At 38.9% G+C, this 20,715-nt stretch overlaps 1 protein-coding gene across 1 annotated transcript in view; it reads right to left on the bottom strand.

Annotated features, from left to right (window-relative positions):
* LOC124555126 (sorting nexin-7-like) overlaps nucleotides 1-20,715 on the bottom strand; it is a 127,072-nt gene that overhangs the window by 50,641 nt on the left and 55,716 nt on the right. Inside the window, exons 6-7 of the mRNA XM_047128930.1 lie at nucleotides 13,446-13,606; nucleotides 13,240-13,365 (exon numbers count right to left, since the gene is read on the bottom strand). Of these exons, the coding sequence (XP_046984886.1) occupies nucleotides 13,240-13,365; nucleotides 13,446-13,606 (287 nt within the window). The remainder of the gene's footprint in view (nucleotides 1-13,239; nucleotides 13,366-13,445; nucleotides 13,607-20,715) is intronic.

The raw sequence follows: 20,715 nt of genomic DNA, 5'->3' as shown, positions 1-20,715 counted from the left end.
CATATACACCCTGACACTACAGTTTTGACATGATCCAGTATGTTCACATACCCAGTAACCCATTACAGCCTAGTCCTATTTATTTCTTGGGCCCAGGAGGAGGAGGAGGAGGAGAAGGAGATTAGTGTTTAACATCCCACTGACAATGAGGTCATTGAAGATGGAGCACAAGCTCAGATTAGGGAATGATGGAGAAGGACAGCAACCATGGTCTTTCAAAGGAATTACCCCAGCATTTGCCTGAATCGATTTAAGGAAATCATGGGAGACCTTAATCAGGATGGCCGAACATGAGTTTGCGCTGTTGTACCCCCAAATGAGAGACCAGTGTCCTAACCACTGCGCTACCCCGCTCGATTTCTGGGTTCCATTCAGAATCGGAGTAACTGGGGTTGTGTGTGAGACTGCACAAACAAATGTACTGGTGAGTCCCAGAACTCTAAGAACAACAAAGGGATTCAACACTTAGTATTTTCTACACTTATTTGAAAACTACAGTCGTGCTGCTAATTGTGTAGGACAAACACGAACAGTATTTTATTAGGGTATCTTGATTGGAGAATCTGTAGTAACAAAGCAAGAGAACTGTTTTGTCATTCATGGCAGTAGACCACACAAAATTTGTGGGATTTGGACTTTTAAAGAAGAGATACTTTAGGGTTACTTATGTCTCTTTCGTACAAGAATTCACTTATTGAGAAATCTATACCTACAACCCATAATAGCTCTAGTGTTGTTGGAAATGTAAAGGTTGAATACATATGACTTGCTAAAGTTCTTTAAGAATAGTAAAGCTAACAAAGTATCTTACATAACTAATTATATCCACTATGAGTTCAATTTTAGCTACAAATGTTTCATACATTGCAAAATGAACATTGACGGAAATGGATTCATGCACTGCGCTCTTTCCCAAAGACAATGGACCCCTTGAGTTTCCCCCTTCAAGCACAAGTCTTTAGAAGTAGAAAATCAAATCCGTTGGCCACTATAAAAAAACAACTTTTGTAGTCTTTTTGGAGGTCTTGGTAACTCAAAAATTTACTTTTGGTTGTGCCCACTAATGGCTCTAAAATCAAAATTTGTTCCAAAAGACACAAAAATAACAAATTCTGGAGAAAAAAAAAAAAGCAGCGAAGGGTTTACTAATTTTCCCCAATTTGGGGACAATTTATATGGTTTTAAATTTCTGTACACTGTAATGTCCTACAGGTCTGGAGGTGTTAACCACTTAATGTGTAATGTTAACTTCAAAAACTCTGCACTGTTTGACAAAGTATGTTTAGACTTAATTCGCATTATCTCAGAACTCATCTATTCTATCACAAATATTAAACCTTTCATAACTCACTCAAAGATCTTTTATTTTTTATTTTTTTTATTTTTTTGCTAACTGTTCAGAATTTCATGCTGAACATAAAAATTACACACACACACACACACACACACACACACACACACACACACACACACGCGAGAGAGAGAGAGAGAGAGAGAGAGAGAGAGAGAGAGAGAGAGAGAGAGAGAGAGAGAGAGGATACACATCAACTTTCTTTTTCGAAAAGTAGCTTCTTGGAATGTTTACTGCTATCGCCATATTTTATTTGACACTTCATATGATAAGATTTCTCCAGAGGATCAGTTGTTATCAATTTTATAATCTGCTGTAATTAAAAAACAATTGCAACTTTCTTAATCTCTATCTTAGAATCATGCTTTGAATTGCAATGAACTTGTCTCATTGCTATGATTTTTGCGGTGTATTTAGTTTTGCACATAATCTTTATTGTAGTTGTGTTGTAAATATAATATTAATTTTTCATTTCATCTGCCATCGAGTCTCCACCCTTCAGCCAAGCACTCAGACTCAGGCCTTGGTGAAAGTCCCTGTATTTGGTGGCCAGCCACCAGCCTAACTAATTTCCTCGCCCAGTTGACTGACCGTGATGAGCTGTCTCAGCATTCACCATTGTCTCAATCTGAGAGATGGCTTCTCTTAAAATCTTAACACACAACCAGGATTATGGGTATTAAAAATACTACTACAGATAACATTTTTATACACCACATTTTTCACTGGAAAGTCACTGAATAAATTCTACAGCTGTATGACAGATCATTATACTCAGCTGCAGGTGTTTATTATGATAGTCATTAATGGGAGCCTGAACGATGGAAATGCCAAAATTAAGGTTTTTTTGGTTTTTTTCATTATAAAATTACTTGGAATTTTCTGAATAAAACAAATCAAGTTTCACCCTTCTAAGTGAATTCTAAGTGTGCTTTTTATTGCTGCAAAGTTGACGCACCGCGTAAACCGTTGTAGAGACTTGGTGTGTCATCTCTGACAGCACCACTCGCTGGCTGCAAGCAGGGTATCTTTGCGGAATTAGACAGTGTTCTGGTTTACAACAGTGTATGGCTTTATCTCTGTGACAAGTGACTGTTCATATCAGTAAACATAAACGCTATACTGTGTGTGTTGACTTGAGGAGTTTGCTTTGTGTTGTTTAGCTGTTCAATTTTATGTATTTGACGAATTTTGGTTGTACCTGTTTTACGTATTTGATTTGTGGATATCAATATGTCCCGTTTCAGCAATCGAGTGTTTAAGAAAAGGCACGAGTGGAAGAAGAAATCTTTTGTTGTTTCAAAGGGAGATGCTGCTCAGACTGCTTTTCCGACTACTCCATATGAATGTGATAGAACTCCTTCCAGCAAGAAACTTTGTGATAGCAAAGAAAAATTTGAAAACTATGAAAGTGACAGTAATGATGTGAATGAAATAATTAACATTTCCTTGCTCTCTAATATCTTGAAACATAACATATTATGCCAAGTTTGCAAAGAAAGAGGACTGGAATTGAAAATAACTTCACACATTGGTTTGGCATGTAAAATGTTATTGAAGTGTAACAAATGTGCTGAAGAAGTTTTGTTTTCTAATTCTAACAGTATTCCTCACAGTGGTAATAGTGGAAAGAAGGTGTATGATATAAATGTTAGGCTAGTGTATGGCTTGCATTGGATTGGAAAGGACAGTGCTGCAGGGACAATGTTATGTGGAATTATGAACTTGCCAAAACCACCAACCAAGTTTGGATTTTATAATGAATTGGTGGGATCTTCTGCTGAAGATATTGCTCAAGCAACAATGAAAAAAGCAGTTGAAGCTGTGACAGATAATGGGAATTGTAGAGATTTAACTGTTGCTTTAGATGGATCATGGCAACGTAGAGGTCATAAATCTCTAAATGGAGTTGTGACAGCTACCAGTGGAGACAGTTGCAAAGTAATTGACGTAATTCTCTCAAAACAACATAGATGTAAGGGCAATACCAAGGACAAACAAAGTGAAAGTTGTGAAGCAAATTTTCACGACATGAGAGGAGCGATGGAAGTAGAGGGAGTGAAAGCAATATTTTCCAGATCACAGTAGTGGTATAATGTACGATACACTAACTATCTAGGAGATGGTGATTCTAAGGGATATAAAGCTGTAGAGGAACTCGAACCTTATGTCAATGAGATTCACATTAAGAAACATGAGTACACTGGACATGTGGAGAAGTGCATGGAGGCTTGCTTGCGTGAACTAAAGCAGTTATTAGCATCCCAGAAGCTTAGTGATGGCAAGACCCTTGGAGGAAGAGGAAGATTGACAGATGAAGCAATTGATAGATTGCAGAGGTGTTGTTGTTGTTGTTGTTGTTGTTGTTGTTGTCTTCAGTCCTGAAACTGGTTTGCCACGCTGCCCTCCAGTACTAAACTGGTGATCCCTTGATGCCTCAGAACGTGTCCTACCAACCGATTCCTTCTTCTAGTCAAGTTGTGCCAGAAACTCCTCTTCTCCCCAATTCTATTCAATACCTCCTCATTAGTTATGTGATCTACCCATCTAATCTTCAGCATTCTTCTGTAGCACCACATTTTGAAAGCTTCTATTATCTTCTTGTCTAAACTATTTATCGTCCATGTTTCACTTCCATACATGGCTACACTCCATTCAAATACTTTCAGAAACGACTTCCCCAACACTTAAATCTATACTCGATGTTAATAAATTTCTCTTCTTCAAAGACGCTTCCCTTGCCATTGCCAGTCTACATTTTATATCCTCTCTACCTCGACCATCAGTTATTTTGCTCCCCAAATAGCAAAACTCCTTTACTACTTGAAGTGTCTCAGTTCCTAATCTAATTCCCTCAGCATCACTCAACTTAATTTGACTACATTCCATTATACTCGTTTTGCTTTTGTTGATGTTCATCTTATACCCTCCTTTCAAGACACTGTCCATTCCATTCAACTGCTCTTCCAAGTCCTTTGCTGTCTCTGACATAATTACAACGTCATTGGCGATGAATAACATCGAGGATAGGCTACAAGCCTGTCTCACTCCATTCCCAACCACTGCTTCCCTTTCATGCCCCTCCACTCTTATAACTGCCATCTGGTTTCTGTACAAATTGTAAATAGCCTTTTGCTCCCTGTATTTTACCCCTGCCACCTTCAGAATTTGAAAGAGAGCATTCCAGTCAACATTTTCAAAAGCTTTCTCTGAGTCTACAAATGCTAGAAATGTAGGTTTGCTTTTCCTTAATCTTTCTTCTAAGATAAGTCGTAGGGTCAGTATTGCCTCACATGTTCGAACATTTCTACAGAATACAAACTGATCTTTCCCGAGGTCGGCTTCTACCAGTTTTTACATTCATCTGTAAATAATTCACGTTAGTATTTTGCAGCTGTGACTTATTAAACTGATAGTTCGGTAATTTTCACATCTGTCAACACCTGCTTTCTTTGGGATTGGAATTATTATATTCGTCTTGGAGTCTGAGGGTATTAAGCCTGTATCGTACATCTTGCTCACCAGATGGTAGAGTTTTGTCAGGACTGGCTCTCCCAACACCGTCAGTAGTTCTAATGGAATGTTGTCTACTCCCGGGGCCTTGTTTTGACTCAGGTCTCTCAGTGCTCTGTCACACTCTTCACGCAGTATCATATCCCCGATTTATCTACCTCCTCTTCCATTTCCATAATATTGTCCTCGAGAACATCGCCCCTGTATAGACCCTCTATATACTCCTTCCACCTTTCTGCTTTCCCTTCTTTGCTTAGAACTGGGTTTCCATCTAAGCTGTTGATATTCATGTGGTTCTCTTTTCTACTAAGGTCTCTTTAATTTTCCTGTAGGCAGTATCTATCTACCCCTCGTGAGATAAGCCTCTACATCCTTACATTTGTCCTCTAGCCATCCCTGCTTAGCCATTTTGCACTTCCTGTCCATCTCATATTTGAGACGTTTGTATTCCTTTTTGCCTGCTTCACTTACTGCATTTTTGTATTTTCTCCTTTCATCAATTAAATTCAGTATCTCTTCTGTTACCCAAGGATTTCTACTAGCCCTATTCTTTTTATCTACTTGATCCTCTGCTGCCTAGACTATTTCATTCTCCTTCTACTGGTTTAGTCAGTTTATCCAGGTTCCATCTCCTTAAATTCCCACCTTTTTGCAGTTTCTTCAGTTTTAATCTACAGGTCATGACCAATAGATTGTGGTCAGAGTCCACATCTGCCCCTGGAAATGTATTACAATTTAAAACCTGGTTCCTAAATCTCTGTCTTACCATTATTTAAACTATTTGATACCTTTTAGTATCTCCAGGGTTCTTCCATGTATGCAACCTTCTTTCATGATTCTTAAACCGAGTGTTAGATATGATTAAGTTATGCTCTGCGCAAAATTCTACCAGGCGGCTTCCTCTTTCATTTTTTAGCCCTAATCCATATTCACCTATGTTTCCTTCTCTCCCTTTTCCTACTCTCAAATTCCAGTCACCCATAACTATTAAATTTTCATCTCCCTTCAATACCTGAATATATTCTTTTATCTCATCACACATTTCATCAATTTCTTCATCATCTGCAGAAATAGTTGGCATATAAACTTGTACTACTGTAGTAGGCGTGGGTTCCGTGTCTATCTTGGCCAGAATAATGCGTTCACTATGCTGTTTGTAGTAGCTTATTCGCACTCCTATTTTTTATTCATTACTAAACCCACTCCTGCATTACCCCTATTTGATTCTGTATTTATAACCCTGTATTAACCTGACCAGAAGTCTTGTTCCTCCTGCCACCGAACTTCACTAATTCCCACTATATCTAACATTAACCTATCCATTTCCCTTTTTAAATTTTGTAACCTACCTGCCCGATTAAGGGATCTGACATTCCACACTCCGATCTTTAGAACGCCAGTTTTCTTTCTCCTGATAACGACGTCCTCTTGAGTAGTCCCTCCCGGAGATCCAAATGGGGGACTATTTTACCTCCGCAAGGCCGTTTCGGTTAGTGTTACAGGGCCAGATCAGTCAATCATCCAGACTGTTGCCCCTGCAACTACTGAAAAGGCTGCTGCCCCTCTTCAGGAACGACACATTTGTCTGGCCCCTCAACAGATACCCCTCTGTTGTGGTTGCACCTACGGTACGGCTATCTGTATCTTTGAGGCACGCAAGCCTCCCCACCAACGGCAAGGTCTATGGTTCACTGGCGGGGGAGTGGGGGGGGGGGGGGGGCGGCAGAGTTATTATGGGGTGCAATTAGGCAAAATACAAGAAGCATTGAGCATATGAGGAGAGGAGTATGGGCATTATTTTTTCATACTGTATCAACAAATGAGCACCCACAACATGCACTGTGTCCCACTGGTGATGACTCATGGTGTAAGTACCAATCAGGAAAGGAATATGCCCATAAAAATGTTGTAATTAATGCAATTAAGCCCATATTCAGAGATTTATCATAGCCAAGTTTATTGGAAACGTGTTTACATGGGAAAACAAAATCCAAATGAAAGTGTAAATAATTTAATTTGGATTAGGATTCCCAAAAGTGTGTGTGTACAGATAAAAACACTGCATTTTGAAGTGTATGATGCAGTGGCACCATACAATGAAGGAAACATTATCAAATGTGATTATTTTGAAACGTTTAGGTTTCCAACCAGGACACAACACCATTTCCACAATGTGCCTAATTGATGAAAGACTAAGAGGTGCAGGAAGAAGAGACAAAAGCTTACAACATGCAGCAAAAGGGAAGAAAAGACCAGTGAAAAGGAAACTAACGCTGGAAAAGAGGATGATGCTGATAATCCATCATATGGGACAGGAACGTATTAAAAAACTTTTGAAGCCACTTCCTGTAACTTTAAAATTTTCATCTTTGAGGAATATTTTCTCAAAAACTGCTAACAGTATATCAATGACATTTATAGACAATATTGTTTATTTCTTTTCCTTGGTTTTTATAACAAATTGTAAAAAAATATTGTATAATTCAAGACTTATAGAAGAAAATGTGCAAAATCTCAGAGAAAAAATAAGCATCTGTTTTAAAAAAATTGTAAAACAAAAACCAATAAATATTTCTTAACATGGCATTATAACTTTTTAGAGAAATATTCACTGAACATGTAGTCCAAATTTCAGAGCAATGTGTTTAATGGTTTTGGAAAAAATGTTCCTTCTATCTGCTAAAATTAACATGGAGGTGGTGGATCGTTCCAGCTCCCCTTAACAGGAATTCATCTTTCATTTTCATCTGCCATTGAGTCTCCACCTTTCAGCCAAGCACTCAAACTCAAAAGCAACTGAGAAATTCAAGAAGTATTTGAAAAGTGCAAACTTACAAAACAAATGCAGCAAACAAAAAATTGCTGCACTCTCATGACTTGCATAGTGTATGTGAGTAATCAGAAACCTCTCTTCTTGACCACAGGAAATCATTATGTACTGCATACAGTATTAACTGACATAAAAGAAAATCTGCAATCAAGTGCAGTTCAGCAGAGCATGCTGTGCCTCTAAAAATGAAGAGGAGAAGAGCAGTTTTTACAGTTCAGTCTCACAATGCGCCTCTAAAAGTAAATTTAAGCCGACACCATATGTGCACTGTCACTTTAGGGCAAAAAGGGTTGTCAGCAAGGAAAGTTGCCCTCCAAATTTGCATATGACGTATCAAAGAACTTTGAACATTTGACTGTTATTGGGACAAACAAAATACTGGCAATCTCACTTAAAGTTGTTGCCCACAGTGAAGAGCACCACCTTATTACTGCTACATACAAATTATGGCTCATACATACACTAAGAAGAATGCAAACAGAACTTTGTAGTGGTTTCTTGGAGGCAGGGCAGGCTGCTCGGATCCACGGATCTGCGAAGATGTGCATTTATGAATAGACTGCCTTTATATAATTTTGTTTTTATTTCACAGTAAAGGTATTTAGTTTCATAAAGCTTATTCCAGAGGCTAACGCATTTTACACCAAGTTTCCTTTTCACACTAGTTTCGTGAATCCAAGAGAGAGTGAACAGTGAACTGGAGTATTTGCCTGTTCAACACATGTACGACAGATGAGGTACCGAAGATCCAGTCTCCCTTTCAGATTTGACTTCGGATCCAAAGGCAACTTGGCCTGGGAAACAAATAAAGCCGATGATCTACTCAACCTTAGCTTCATTTCTATCCTGGTATCAAGCTATCAACCCCCCCCCCCCCCCCCCCTCCACAGTGTAGTGTAGCACGAGATTCTCAGGAATAACATGCTCCACTACTATCCTCTTAGGTCAACTAAAGATGCTTGTGAAAGTTGAAAACTTACTTTAGGTAGTTAGTAGCTAGTAGACAGGGATCACACAACTGTGCACACTTTGAGGATTAAATAAGCGTGGACACAGAACACTGGCCAAGTGTGATGGTGATCCAGTGTCTCCATCGCCTGTGAAGCCATCTCCTGTGAAGCCATCTCCTGTGAAGGGGTTGCTTATGCTCCAGTGTCATGGCTTGGCAGTGTTTTGGATGGCAATGTCAAGACCCGAGAAAACAACTGAAATTTTTTAAGTCTGAAATGTAACTTTATTTGACATACTCTTTGAGGGGATGTCTTAAGATTCACTCCAGATATGTTGCTCTAATTAATGAGAGATCTGTTGCCCCACTAGGTAATTGTTTTATTTGTGTGTGCACGTGCGCGCGCATGTGCGTGCACGCTTTGAGAGTTTATGCGCACTCAACAGTGAGGTTATCAGCGTCCTTACAAATATTGAAACAAACAAACACAAATGTAAGGGCTAAGAATGTTGTCACACCATGAGGCATAATCCTAAAAATGAGACTCACTCATATACTCCCTCCCAAACCATGTGCACGGACACTCACAATTACTCTATCTCACATGCCATAAGACGAGAGAAAGGGTGAAAGATGCTAAACCTGGGACTAAAACATAAGAAAAATGACGGTATAGCTAAAACAACAGCACAGAGAAATGTGATTGGCAGACCAGTTACAAAAAATATGGGTGAGCCAGTCACCCTGTTAACACATTAAGAATATCTCTCTAAAATTTTAGGAAACAAGTTGGACATATAACAAAACCTTAAAACTCTAAGCACATTTGTTTGAATGTCACTTGAGATAAATGATAGCTCTGTCAGCAAATTGGTGACTGCCCTCTGGTCTGAAAATAAAACACAGTGATCTGTACACCACAAGCACCACATACTGGAGGGTCTTCTCACTGGAGCAAGAAGCCATGCGTTATAGGGCTGTGGCCTAGAAGATGAGTAAGAAGACCTCATCCTGCCTGTGTGGTTTGAAGGAGGTGGGCCACTGCTGTGTTGTAGACTTTACTAGACAATTTATTGTCTGCCACTTCCAGCCACTCTTCTTCCAGTCAACACATGACCGTACCTCAACAGTGACAGCATGCAGGGGTGGCAGAATGAACAGAGGATTGTGACACACAACCTCGGCACCTGCTTCCGCCTTCCCCAGCCTAAGTAAGTCGAGAAGGATGTTCTGGATATCCTGGACTACTTTATCACCTTGATACCAAATAATGCTTCCATTCCAGACTCATAGACATACAAATTTTAATATCTTATACCATCATAAATGGCAAAGTTCAAATTTGTTGTTTACTCATAACTGATTGGCAAGCAATTTAAAAAAAACTAAAACTAGAACATATAAATATGTTACTCCATCACTCAAGACCACTGAAAGTTAAAATTGCAGTCTTCTTACAATGTTAACTTTGAAACAGATGGTTAATAGAAACATCTAAGTTTTGGATCGTGTTTGTTTGTGGGATGGTACGTTTGATGTGTGCACTCTGCCATTTGTTATTAGAATGATGCATACTATTGCAGCACACTAGACAGTGTATTTCAAATTGATCCCTGAAGTGGCTAGGTATATAAGTAGACAAATACGAGATGAGGCAAAATGGTGACACTTTTGAAAACTGAAAGAACATGTTGCTGGAGTGAATTACGTGGAGCAAGTGTTTATAAGGCAGTAAATACACCAGGCAGTTTGGGAGTAAGTTTCCAAGTCAATGATGCCATATATGAAGAGAGAGACTCCATTAGCCAAGAGTCATAATGAGTGTAAACCTATCCTCATATCCCCTATGTTTCCAATAGAATCATAGTGTTTTTGAAAAGAACCTTATAGTTAGTAAGCCAATTTAAGTCAGAACTAAACCAGCTTATCTAACAACTTACTTATACAAATAAAATTTGTCAATTTGTATAAGTTAAACGTCTACCAATGAGTGGCAATCTGTAAACCAGGCAACCACCAAGAATGCCATAGCATGACATAAATAGGACCAATAGAATGTGAACAACTATTTAAAAAAATAAAAAGTGTAATGTGTCCAATACATCTCAATTAAAGCATTAAGACTGATTAGTTGCTGAAGTTCAACATGGCTGTATCTATATAGTGCTCTGCACAACAAAAAGGAAGGACTATTAGAGTTTGAAGACATTTCAATGATGTCGTCATTAGAACAGATCACACGCGTGAACTGAGGATAAAAATGGGGCGCAATTGGTCATTTCCTCATCACAGGAACCATCCCAGCATTCACTCCAATCAATTTAGGGAAATCGTGAAAAATCTAAATCAGGATGGCTACACAGAGATTTGAACCTTTCTCCTCCTGAATCAGAGTCCAGTGCCTCAACTACTCCACCCCATTGCTTGATCTCTCTCAACACTCTGATTATTAATGATGGTGTTCCCATTAGCTAAGCCAGCCTTCTAGCAATTTCGAAGAGGTATTTTTCATAATATCCTTGCATAAAATCTTTCCTGTAGTTCAAGGTACTGTGCAGATCTGTTATTATACAATGTCCCTGTTGTGTAAAACTTCATACACAACAGTAAGAAGAGGTGGGCTACAGAGTGGTGCACGGACTGTCACCATGGGAAAGCCAGACAGGAGCAGAAATGATTAGTGACCAAGTTCGCAGAGTAAACAGAAGATTTACTTAACTTGTATTTCTCCAAGCATATGACGACTCATTACAAACACTGCAGCAAGGAATAACATCCAGTTCTCAATATCAACAATTATTAGGCTCTCTGAACTAAAGCACGAACATCGGTCTCCGAGCCATGACTGGACATAGTGTCATGTAGTGCAGATGCTCCAAGCGCGAGTGGGTTTCACCTGCCACCAGCCATCCTATAATGCAGCGGCAAAGAGTGCTTGTGGTACCAAGCTGCCGGAGATGTGGCTCAGCGGGCATGCTCCATTGGGTCCACCAGATGCCGCGCGACCACTATCAGCGTCTGACGGAAACTTACAATTACATTGCCAACTTTGATGCCCATGGGGTGGTATCAATAGATGATACCACAGTCCCCAACAAGATATTTTGCATTAGAGTCAAATTCTATAATCTTTCAGTCAAGTCCAACACATCAGCTGTTTCTGACTCCTCTGGATGTAAAAAAAGTAAAAGGTTTTCAATACTTTCACCTTCTCCATTAACAACTGCACTCAGTCAAGCAACCTGTGTCCTGAAACATCACCATGAAACTACTTTGCTGTCAGTTTCCGAAGACCTGCCTTTGATGACAATAATGTCTGGAGATCCATTAAAGCCAATCACAGTTTCAGTGAATTGCTCATTCAATTGTGTGGAACTATTATGGGAAGCTGAAACATTTTTGAACATCACATCTATTTATGTCACTTTAGCATGTTTTTGAGGCTTTACAGGAACAATACACTTGTGGTGCTGACTGGTTTCCAGAAAACTTTATGACCCTAAACTAAAACCCTGGCACTTCTCCCAAATTCCCCGAGGTGTTCACCATTATGCACAAAACAAAAGTTAAGGATACCTATGATGTGCTACAGATATAGTAAGCATGATCCTTAATCATAACTTCCTCACAGTTTCCTTGTATCTCACAGCCACTACTGTTTGGCATCTATAGAAAATTATGACAAAAGAATTAAGAAACATTTTGGATGACTACCATACAGCACCTGTGATAATATTGCAGAGAAGGTGGGTAGTCTGCATCATGTTAGGCAGTGTATTACATTCTTGTCTATACAGTAGTACAATCAGACACTGTGCCAATTTAGACTGATAGTTATGTTCAAATTCAATCTGCAAAAGATGCTGATAATATCAAACACCACACATGACCTGCCCACTGACCCAACTAATACTGTCAAGCACTTGTCTCGTATCTAACAGATAGTCTGGTGCAAGTTTCCAACACAATTGACAATAGAATTAAGGGCTGCTCTTTCCAATGGTGTAGTAGTCTTTTAAATAAATTATGAGTTTCAAATACCCCTTTTGCAAAACTGCAGCTGTAGTGCAATTACATTCATTCCAGTGTTGCCATTAGGATAAACACCTGAATCCATGCATATTTAAATAAATTATTTTTAACAGACACTGCTGTTCTTCCCTTCAGCAAGAAACTCTTCCAGATGAAACATGCTGATCCATACATCTGCTGTCACCTGTTCACTTCAGCAACTGAAGCTGTCAATGTAATGACTGTTTAACATGATTTTCTCCCATATTGTTCATATTTTGTTGAAATACATTTCATCACAAATAAAAGCTCTCTTTTACTTTTTATATACACACAAAAGCAAGTAGGATTCTGCAATCCATTTCTTCAAATTTATTTGTTTGCGAAATCATACTGAATTTTTTTAAAACCCAGAGAGGACTAGTACATATATTTCAGTCGATGAACAGAGTCAGGTAACATGTTTCTAATGTAATTTGAAGATAGACTGTTTTGAAATGAAGAGTAATCTTACTAACATTAACTGATTAGTTAACTTTTAATACTTACAGTTAATTATGGATTAATTAGGTGGGATTTTGTTACCTGTTCCTTTTCTGCTCTTTTTTTCTTAAGCTCATCCACTGCCAACTCATACTCTATTTCAAAGGCATCTCGGCGTTGCAGGGCTTCTTTCACTGCTTGAATGTACAGCAGATACTCCTTCAATGGCTAAAAATATAAAAAGTAATGAAAAACAAAAAATACTTTCTTGAAGATACTATTAATAATGTAGAAAAACGATTGTTTACCTGTACAAAGCTCGGGTTAGCAGCAGCAAGAACATTATGCAGCGAACGAGAATTATGTTCAACAGCACTTGCCAAAGCAAGCAATACTGGACTAAGTTCTGGCTCAGATGCGGACCACAAGGTAAATATAGGGTGCATCTGGTGCATCTCATATAAATATTCTGGAAAATTATAAATTCAAGTGAGAATTATAAGGTACATAGAAAGAATAATATTTTAGAGGTTCACATCTCATAATAGCATATTTGCAAAATGTGGCTCATTACCACAAATACATTAATTTTTCGGAAGATTTTTAGATTCGCTAATCTTGATTAACAAAAAATAATTCATAATTATAACTAGTCACAATGCTCTAATTCTCTGAAACAATGAGATCTTAATACTGCTATACTATGACAAGATGAAAAGTTCCTAGCACAGCATGAAGTGTCACACATTTCATTCAAATGGCTGAACTATGATGATATGAAATCTTAAAATTCTGTTTTTGGGCAGTGAAAACAGAAATTCATTGAAAGTTGATGAAGGGTTATAAGGAATTTGCCCTCCTTCATTTTCAATAGATAATAAATGGTCAGCTGAATTCAATACAGTCATACAACACACACACACACACACACACACACACACACAAAGGTGGACTGCAGTGCCAGGTCACTGGCGTTGGATGGGTCAATGTAGCCATGTGTGTGTGCACCTGCACATGTTACTACTTTGCAAAGCTGAGTTACATTTTCAGTATTTTCATGTGCCTGCCAACAGATCAGTGCAAACTATATGGCAAGTTGTTACCTGTACCACTAGCACTATTTGCTTCCCTGTTGCAGGATTCCAAGCAACGTTGTGAGCAGACGATGGTGATGACTTTTTGGGCAACAGTGTAAGGATGTAAACAGTGTGACGTGTGGAAGTCGGTCCAGGAAGCCTGTATTGATAGCTGAAGTAATTAAGGCAGCCTCTCACAATAAGGTCCGAAACCCAGGTTCAAGACCGGGTCCAGCACAAATTTTCACACGTCAGTAATGGGTAGTAGATTTATACCTAAAATAGCTGATATCTGAATTTGCTGTCAGAAAATTAATTTTGAAGTACTCTGTATAGCTGTGGGTCATGTGTTCTTTCAGACATGCATGAAGAAATACGAGGTCTGTACAAAAAATTCCATAAATTTGTCCACAAAATTTTTCTATACTTACCTTTTACTTATTGTGCATGGTCTCCTTCGAAATACTCTCCTCCACAATTGATACACCACTCCCGACATTGTTTCCACTTCCAGTCTTGGTATGGCTTTTGCCAGATCACATGAAGCGCCATTTGTGAATTTTCTTTTGTCTCGTCTATCGTCGCAAATCTTTGTCCTTTCCACATCTCAATATCATAACTATAGACCCATGACTGATCACCAGTTACGATTATCTTATAGAATATCTCGTTCTCATTTGCACAATACAAAAGCACAGACTGCAAAGTGAAGATCTTTCTGGTCTTGACTCACGAGCCGTGGCAACAACTTGGCAGCAACATGCTGCATTTGAAGATGCTGTGTCAGCATTTCATGATATGACCCAACTAAAATGTTACATTCTTCTGCAATCTCTCTGACAGTCAGTCTTCGATTGGCACACACAATTTCATTGATGTTCCTGACATCAACGTCGCTGATAGACGTTGGAAGGCGTCCTGAACGAGGGTCATCTTTAACTTCTGTCTGGCCATTTTTAAACTGTGTGAACCATTTGTAACACTGAGTAAGGTTTAGTTACTCATCACCATAGGCTTCCTGCATCATTTGGTGTGCACGCGCACTCAGTACAGCTCTGAATGATAACTAAGGGACATACAATAATGAAACTTCCGGCAGTTACACATTAAACACAGGGTTGTGCAGGGATGCCAACTGCGTTTCGCTCGACCACACCACTGGCACGAAATTATGAATGTTCTGGAATTTATTGAACAGACCTCGTGCTTAAGATGCCTCCATTGCAAAAGGAAAGAGAATAAATAAATTCTCTTCCTTTCAACCAATGCTTCTGCACACGATGTTCCAGCACAAAGGTAACAGAGACCAAGTTATTGGAACATCTACATCAGATATGGCACCTGCTGTCTTCCCAGTAATCTAACAGTTACAGATTTGTTGCTGGAATTGTTCTGGGTCAAATTTTGGCGTTACGGCAACTGGTATTTTGCAGACCTCTCGGACTTTCACTTGGAAGATAAAATCCACTCCCTAGAAAAAGCTGTACATGTCACCTAGACCTAATAAATCAAACCACACAAAAATTTGAAAGTTAACTTCATTAACTGAACGTGGTGGTAGAGGGTGGAAGGGGACAAGGTATTCCATCGTCACGATGAGAAATCACCACCTTCCTCTCACACCCAATTTATTTTTGTCTGTGGTGCATCAGAAATACGGGAAGAAGAAATAAAATACCAGAACTATGCAAATTATATTAACAATACTATCAAAATTTCAAAGTCACATCTTTTAAAAGTCAGTTTTTTTACAGCAGTAGATAGTAATGAACATGCTTAACATTTGTGCAGATAGCGGCTTGAATTTACAACACTTTAGGATTATTCCAGGATAAAAATAACCAACTTTATAAGAGAATATTCATTCTTCTGGATAAAGCAAAACTGATAGAAAAAACGCATAACTCAATTTAACTAGATCATACTACTCAACCCTGGAAATTAATAATCATGTTATACAACTACATTATTATCATTAATATACACTACCTGATCACAGCTAATCAGACATCCCTATGTAATGTGGAATTGACCACTGGATGTCACCAGTATAAAAGGAAATGTGGGTACTGTGTTGTCAGTATAGAAGAAGTAACAGCAGACTGGGTCAGTTAGGAGAGCTTAGTGACTTCATATGAGGACTAGTCATTAGACGTCACACACACACACACACACACACACACACACACACACACATATGAGGACTAGTCATTAGACGTCACACACACACACACACACACACACACACACACACACACACACACAAATTAGGTCATCAACAACATACAGCAAGAATCACCATCAACAGTAATGAATATTTTTTTCCATTGCTAATCCTTTTTACTTTATGAGATATTTTCAGATTTTGTTCTGAGAGAGATTACTTTACAAGCAAGTAATTGGAATTTGAACATCCACGAGTACAGGAAGTACCAAAGTACATTCCAAAAGTTATCTTTAAGAACTTGCAGCACAATGATCCATTGCTTAAATGTAGATAGGAGGATGTTGAAGTATTCAATGATTTGATGATTTCATAACTGGTAACTCAAACACAGTCATCGAGGAAATCAGTCTATCAAATCAATAATGAGAACCCACAAAAAATTATTATGAAATGATACAACACCCACAGAAGCCACAATAAATAATGAAATCATGTTTATTTCTGAATGTATACACACTTGCAAGTTGTATATTGCCTGCAAGCATGTATGTTTCTCAGCGTGAAACACCTGCTGTCAGTTTTCCTAGAGAGCATAAGGGTGTCTACATAGTTGTGAGCAATGTGGTCCAAAGAATGCTCAGGCAAGGTTCACCGTTTCATTTTTTATTTTTCCCCACTGGACTGTTAAGGACATTGCTCGCAAATGTATATGTACCTGTAAGTGTTTTACTCCTGTACTTCACACTACACTGAAGAACCATATGGGAACACAAAATTCAATTTCTGAGTGAAGTTATTCAAATAATTTGTGCAAAGCTCTTTCCTCTGCGAGGAATGTTGGACAGATGGAAGGCAGACTAATGTACAACATCTTACTGAAAATGAAGTCATTACAGACTCGGCAAATACTCACACTAGAAAAAGATAGGACAAGAAATCAGTCTTTTCAAAGAAACCATCCCACAATTCCCATTGAGCTATTTCTGGGAACCACAATGAATGAACACAAGGTACTTATTCAGGAAAACACCGAAGTTCTCAAGTTCGAGAAACAGAACCCACTTTCTCTCCTAATGCCAGGATAATGTTCATAAATCAAATTTCACAACAGGGAAATTATGAGAACTGTTTTGTAGACAGAGGCTGGGACCTCTCTTTCGTAATATTCTGCATAATACTGGGGCTTGTTTTATTTCAATTTTCCTCTTTCCATCTACTGGATCCCATTTTCCTTGTTAAATATATCTCAAAATTTTCTTAAGGAGAATTCTACCAAATTTTCAGTAAAGTTTTTTCATTGTAAGTTTACAGTAGTGTAACATAGTACACATCTAATGCTTTTGGTTATCTTATTCACATAAGCAATAACATGTTCAAAATGTGACAGGTGCTTTCAGTAAATGGGCTCAGATCTTTCTTATGTCTGATTAATTTGAGGTATAAGTACAGGGTTGTCCTATAAGTACAGGATTATGATGGACTCATTTTCAAAACTTTGTATTTATTCAAGTACAAATCCAAACTGAACAAGATTTATACCAATGAAAAGATGAGGTTTCAAAATTTTTTTCATAATGTTTGATATCAATTTAATAAATTTAATAATTTGTATTGAATTAGTTTTTAATAATTATTTAATAATTATAAATGTGATAAATGTTAGAAAAGTTCAATGTGCCCACTGTTGGCTGCACAGCAAACATTGACGCATTAGCCAAATTAGTCATACACACGCAAAAGCGTATCTGCTGTTACTGAGTGCACAGCAGCAGTGATCTAGTTGTGCAGATTGTTCAGAGTGGTTGGCAGAGGTGGGATATAAACAGTTTAATTCACATAGCCCTATAAGAAATAGTCTCACAGTGTGAGATTAGGAGATCTTGGTCACCCGAAGTGCAGAGCCAGGTCCTGAAGTCCCCTGCAACCGATTCAGTGCTGAGGAAGGGAGTCATTCAAAAAGCCTCATACATCACAGAGCCAATGGAGCAGAGTTCCAGCCTGTTGGAAAATGAAGTCCTGGGAATCTTCCATGACTTGAGGGAACAGCCATTGTTCCAACATGTCCAGGCACGTGATTCCCATTACAGTTATTTCCACAAAGAAAAATGGTCCATAAACCTTTGTATGAGTTATGACACAGAACACATTGATCTTCGGTGAGCCTCTTTTGTGTTGCAGTAGAGGATGTGGACTTTCCAAACCCCATAAGTGAACATTGTGTCTGTTAACTTTTCCACTAAGGTGGAACATTGATTTACTGCTAAAAATTACACGCTATAGAAATGCGTCATCCTCCATCTTTGCTAGCACATAACCACAAAATCCACAGAAGACAGCAGGTCCATCTAGTAGAGAGTGTGCAGCGACAGATTTTATGGTATTTTTCTTCTTGTCAGCGGCAGATGTTGTCATTTCGACGTCTTCAATTGTTTTATATATATTGTCTGTCTTGGACGGCGACGATATCTTCTGTATGGCATCTTGGCAGCGTTCAATGCAGTTGCCTGTGCAGCAGCAGCAGCGCGAATGATCCGCTCCGCAGGCAGCGCTCGCTTTTATGGCCGCGTAGTGGCGCTCTTTGTCATTGGGGTCGAGAACCTGCACAAGTTGTAATCGGTAGGGCTTGTACAGCAAACGCGGTCTCAGAATGTTCCATACAGTTGGTTGGGGTATTCCAAGTTCTCAACTGGCTCTATTGGTAGACTTAGTGGGCCTGCGCACAAAACTTTCTTGAATGCATTGGACATCATCCTCTGATACATGCGATTGCCTGTGCTTCTTCCTTTTCACACACTCACAGTCTGTTTAAACTGCTTAAATCAATGGCTAATACTTTTGCGAGTTGTTGAACACTGAATTTGGTATGAAATGCCCCCTGCTCAGCAATTTGCGCCTCACTTTTCGCGAACTCAATAACACAGAAAACCTTGTGCTCCACAGTCACCATCTCACACACAACTTGACAGTAAAACAGAATGACGGCCCTATTGCCACACAAACTCTACCAGCCACTTCTGAAACCATCACTGCCCGCCCACTGCCACCTGCCAAAAACTTTGAAACTTCCTCTTTTCAACTCGTATAAATCTTGTTAATTTTGGATTTGTACTTGAATACATATGAATTTTTGAAAATGAGTCCATCATTTAGAATAACCCTGATAATAAGTACACACATTTCTTGTGTGTATGTTTACCTTGTCTTAATATCAAACACCATTTGATGATGTTTTGTTCTGTATCTGAGTCATTTCAGCACTGCAAATGTTATATGAGTGATACTTCACTCAAGTTTAGTACTGACTTGGGGGGTGGGGGTATATCTAACTGCAGCCATGATATGTGGTAATGGTGTTATTCTTTTTCTACCTGCACACCCTTCAATGTGACATCTTCCCCACTAACAGATTACTTAAATGATACCATGGTTCTGGAAGTCTGCATTTTGACTGTTCTCTCTCATCTGTGGAAAGAAGAAGTCACTGTGTGCCATTGCAGGAAAACATGACAGGTTGAGGTGAAATCTGATAGCCCAAACAAGCAGCATGTGTTACTGTGTGTCCTATTCAGAGTGAGCTGAGGTGGTGATGTGGAGCAAAAGAAGCCCTTTGGCAGCTTCACACAACACTTTGTCCTGTAATCTCATCCAGAGATTTCTGTAGTATGCTCCTGTGACAGCATGCCTCTTGCAGGCATTATCTATTTGAACCAAAACATAGCAGTCCCAGAGTACACTCAGCATCACCCTGACTGGTGATAGTTGTATCTTCATGTTTACTGGTAGTGGTGGTGGTGAATCCATATATTTATCCTGTGCAGTTTGCTTCTGTGTCTCGGGATCATAATCTTACATCTAGCACTTGTTCATTGTCATTAGGTGGCTTTAGAAGCAGTCTGACATGGCTGCAACATTTCAGATGCTGTGTCAGTTAGCATGCTTTTTGAATGGTTGTGGACAATATTGAACCCACCTGGCTGCAACCTCTGTCGTGTTCAAAATGTTTTGCACGATGTTGAAAACTCATCCACAGCTAATTTTCATTTTCATTTTATTTTCTTAATGTCAATACACTGGTCTTCAAGCATCACGGCCTCCACTTGTCTTGTGATTCCTCATTCTTCACAGAGAAATAGTCTGCTACATCGTTATTCATCATTCAGTCTCGTTTGACCACACTGAAAGTGTCTATGTCACCTAACCACTGTATCGCAAGATGGTGCACTGCAACTGCACACTTCCATCAATTCTGCATGGACTGTTGCAGCATTGTCCATCATCAAATTCAGAAAACAAAGTATGATATGATACTCCACTTTATCAATGGGCTGCGTCTTT

This window comes from Schistocerca americana, chromosome X (assembly GCF_021461395.2).
Source record: "Schistocerca americana isolate TAMUIC-IGC-003095 chromosome X, iqSchAmer2.1, whole genome shotgun sequence".
Classification (NCBI taxonomy): domain Eukaryota; kingdom Metazoa; phylum Arthropoda; class Insecta; order Orthoptera; family Acrididae; genus Schistocerca; species Schistocerca americana.
This window is presented reverse-complemented; position numbering and strand designations above follow the sequence as displayed.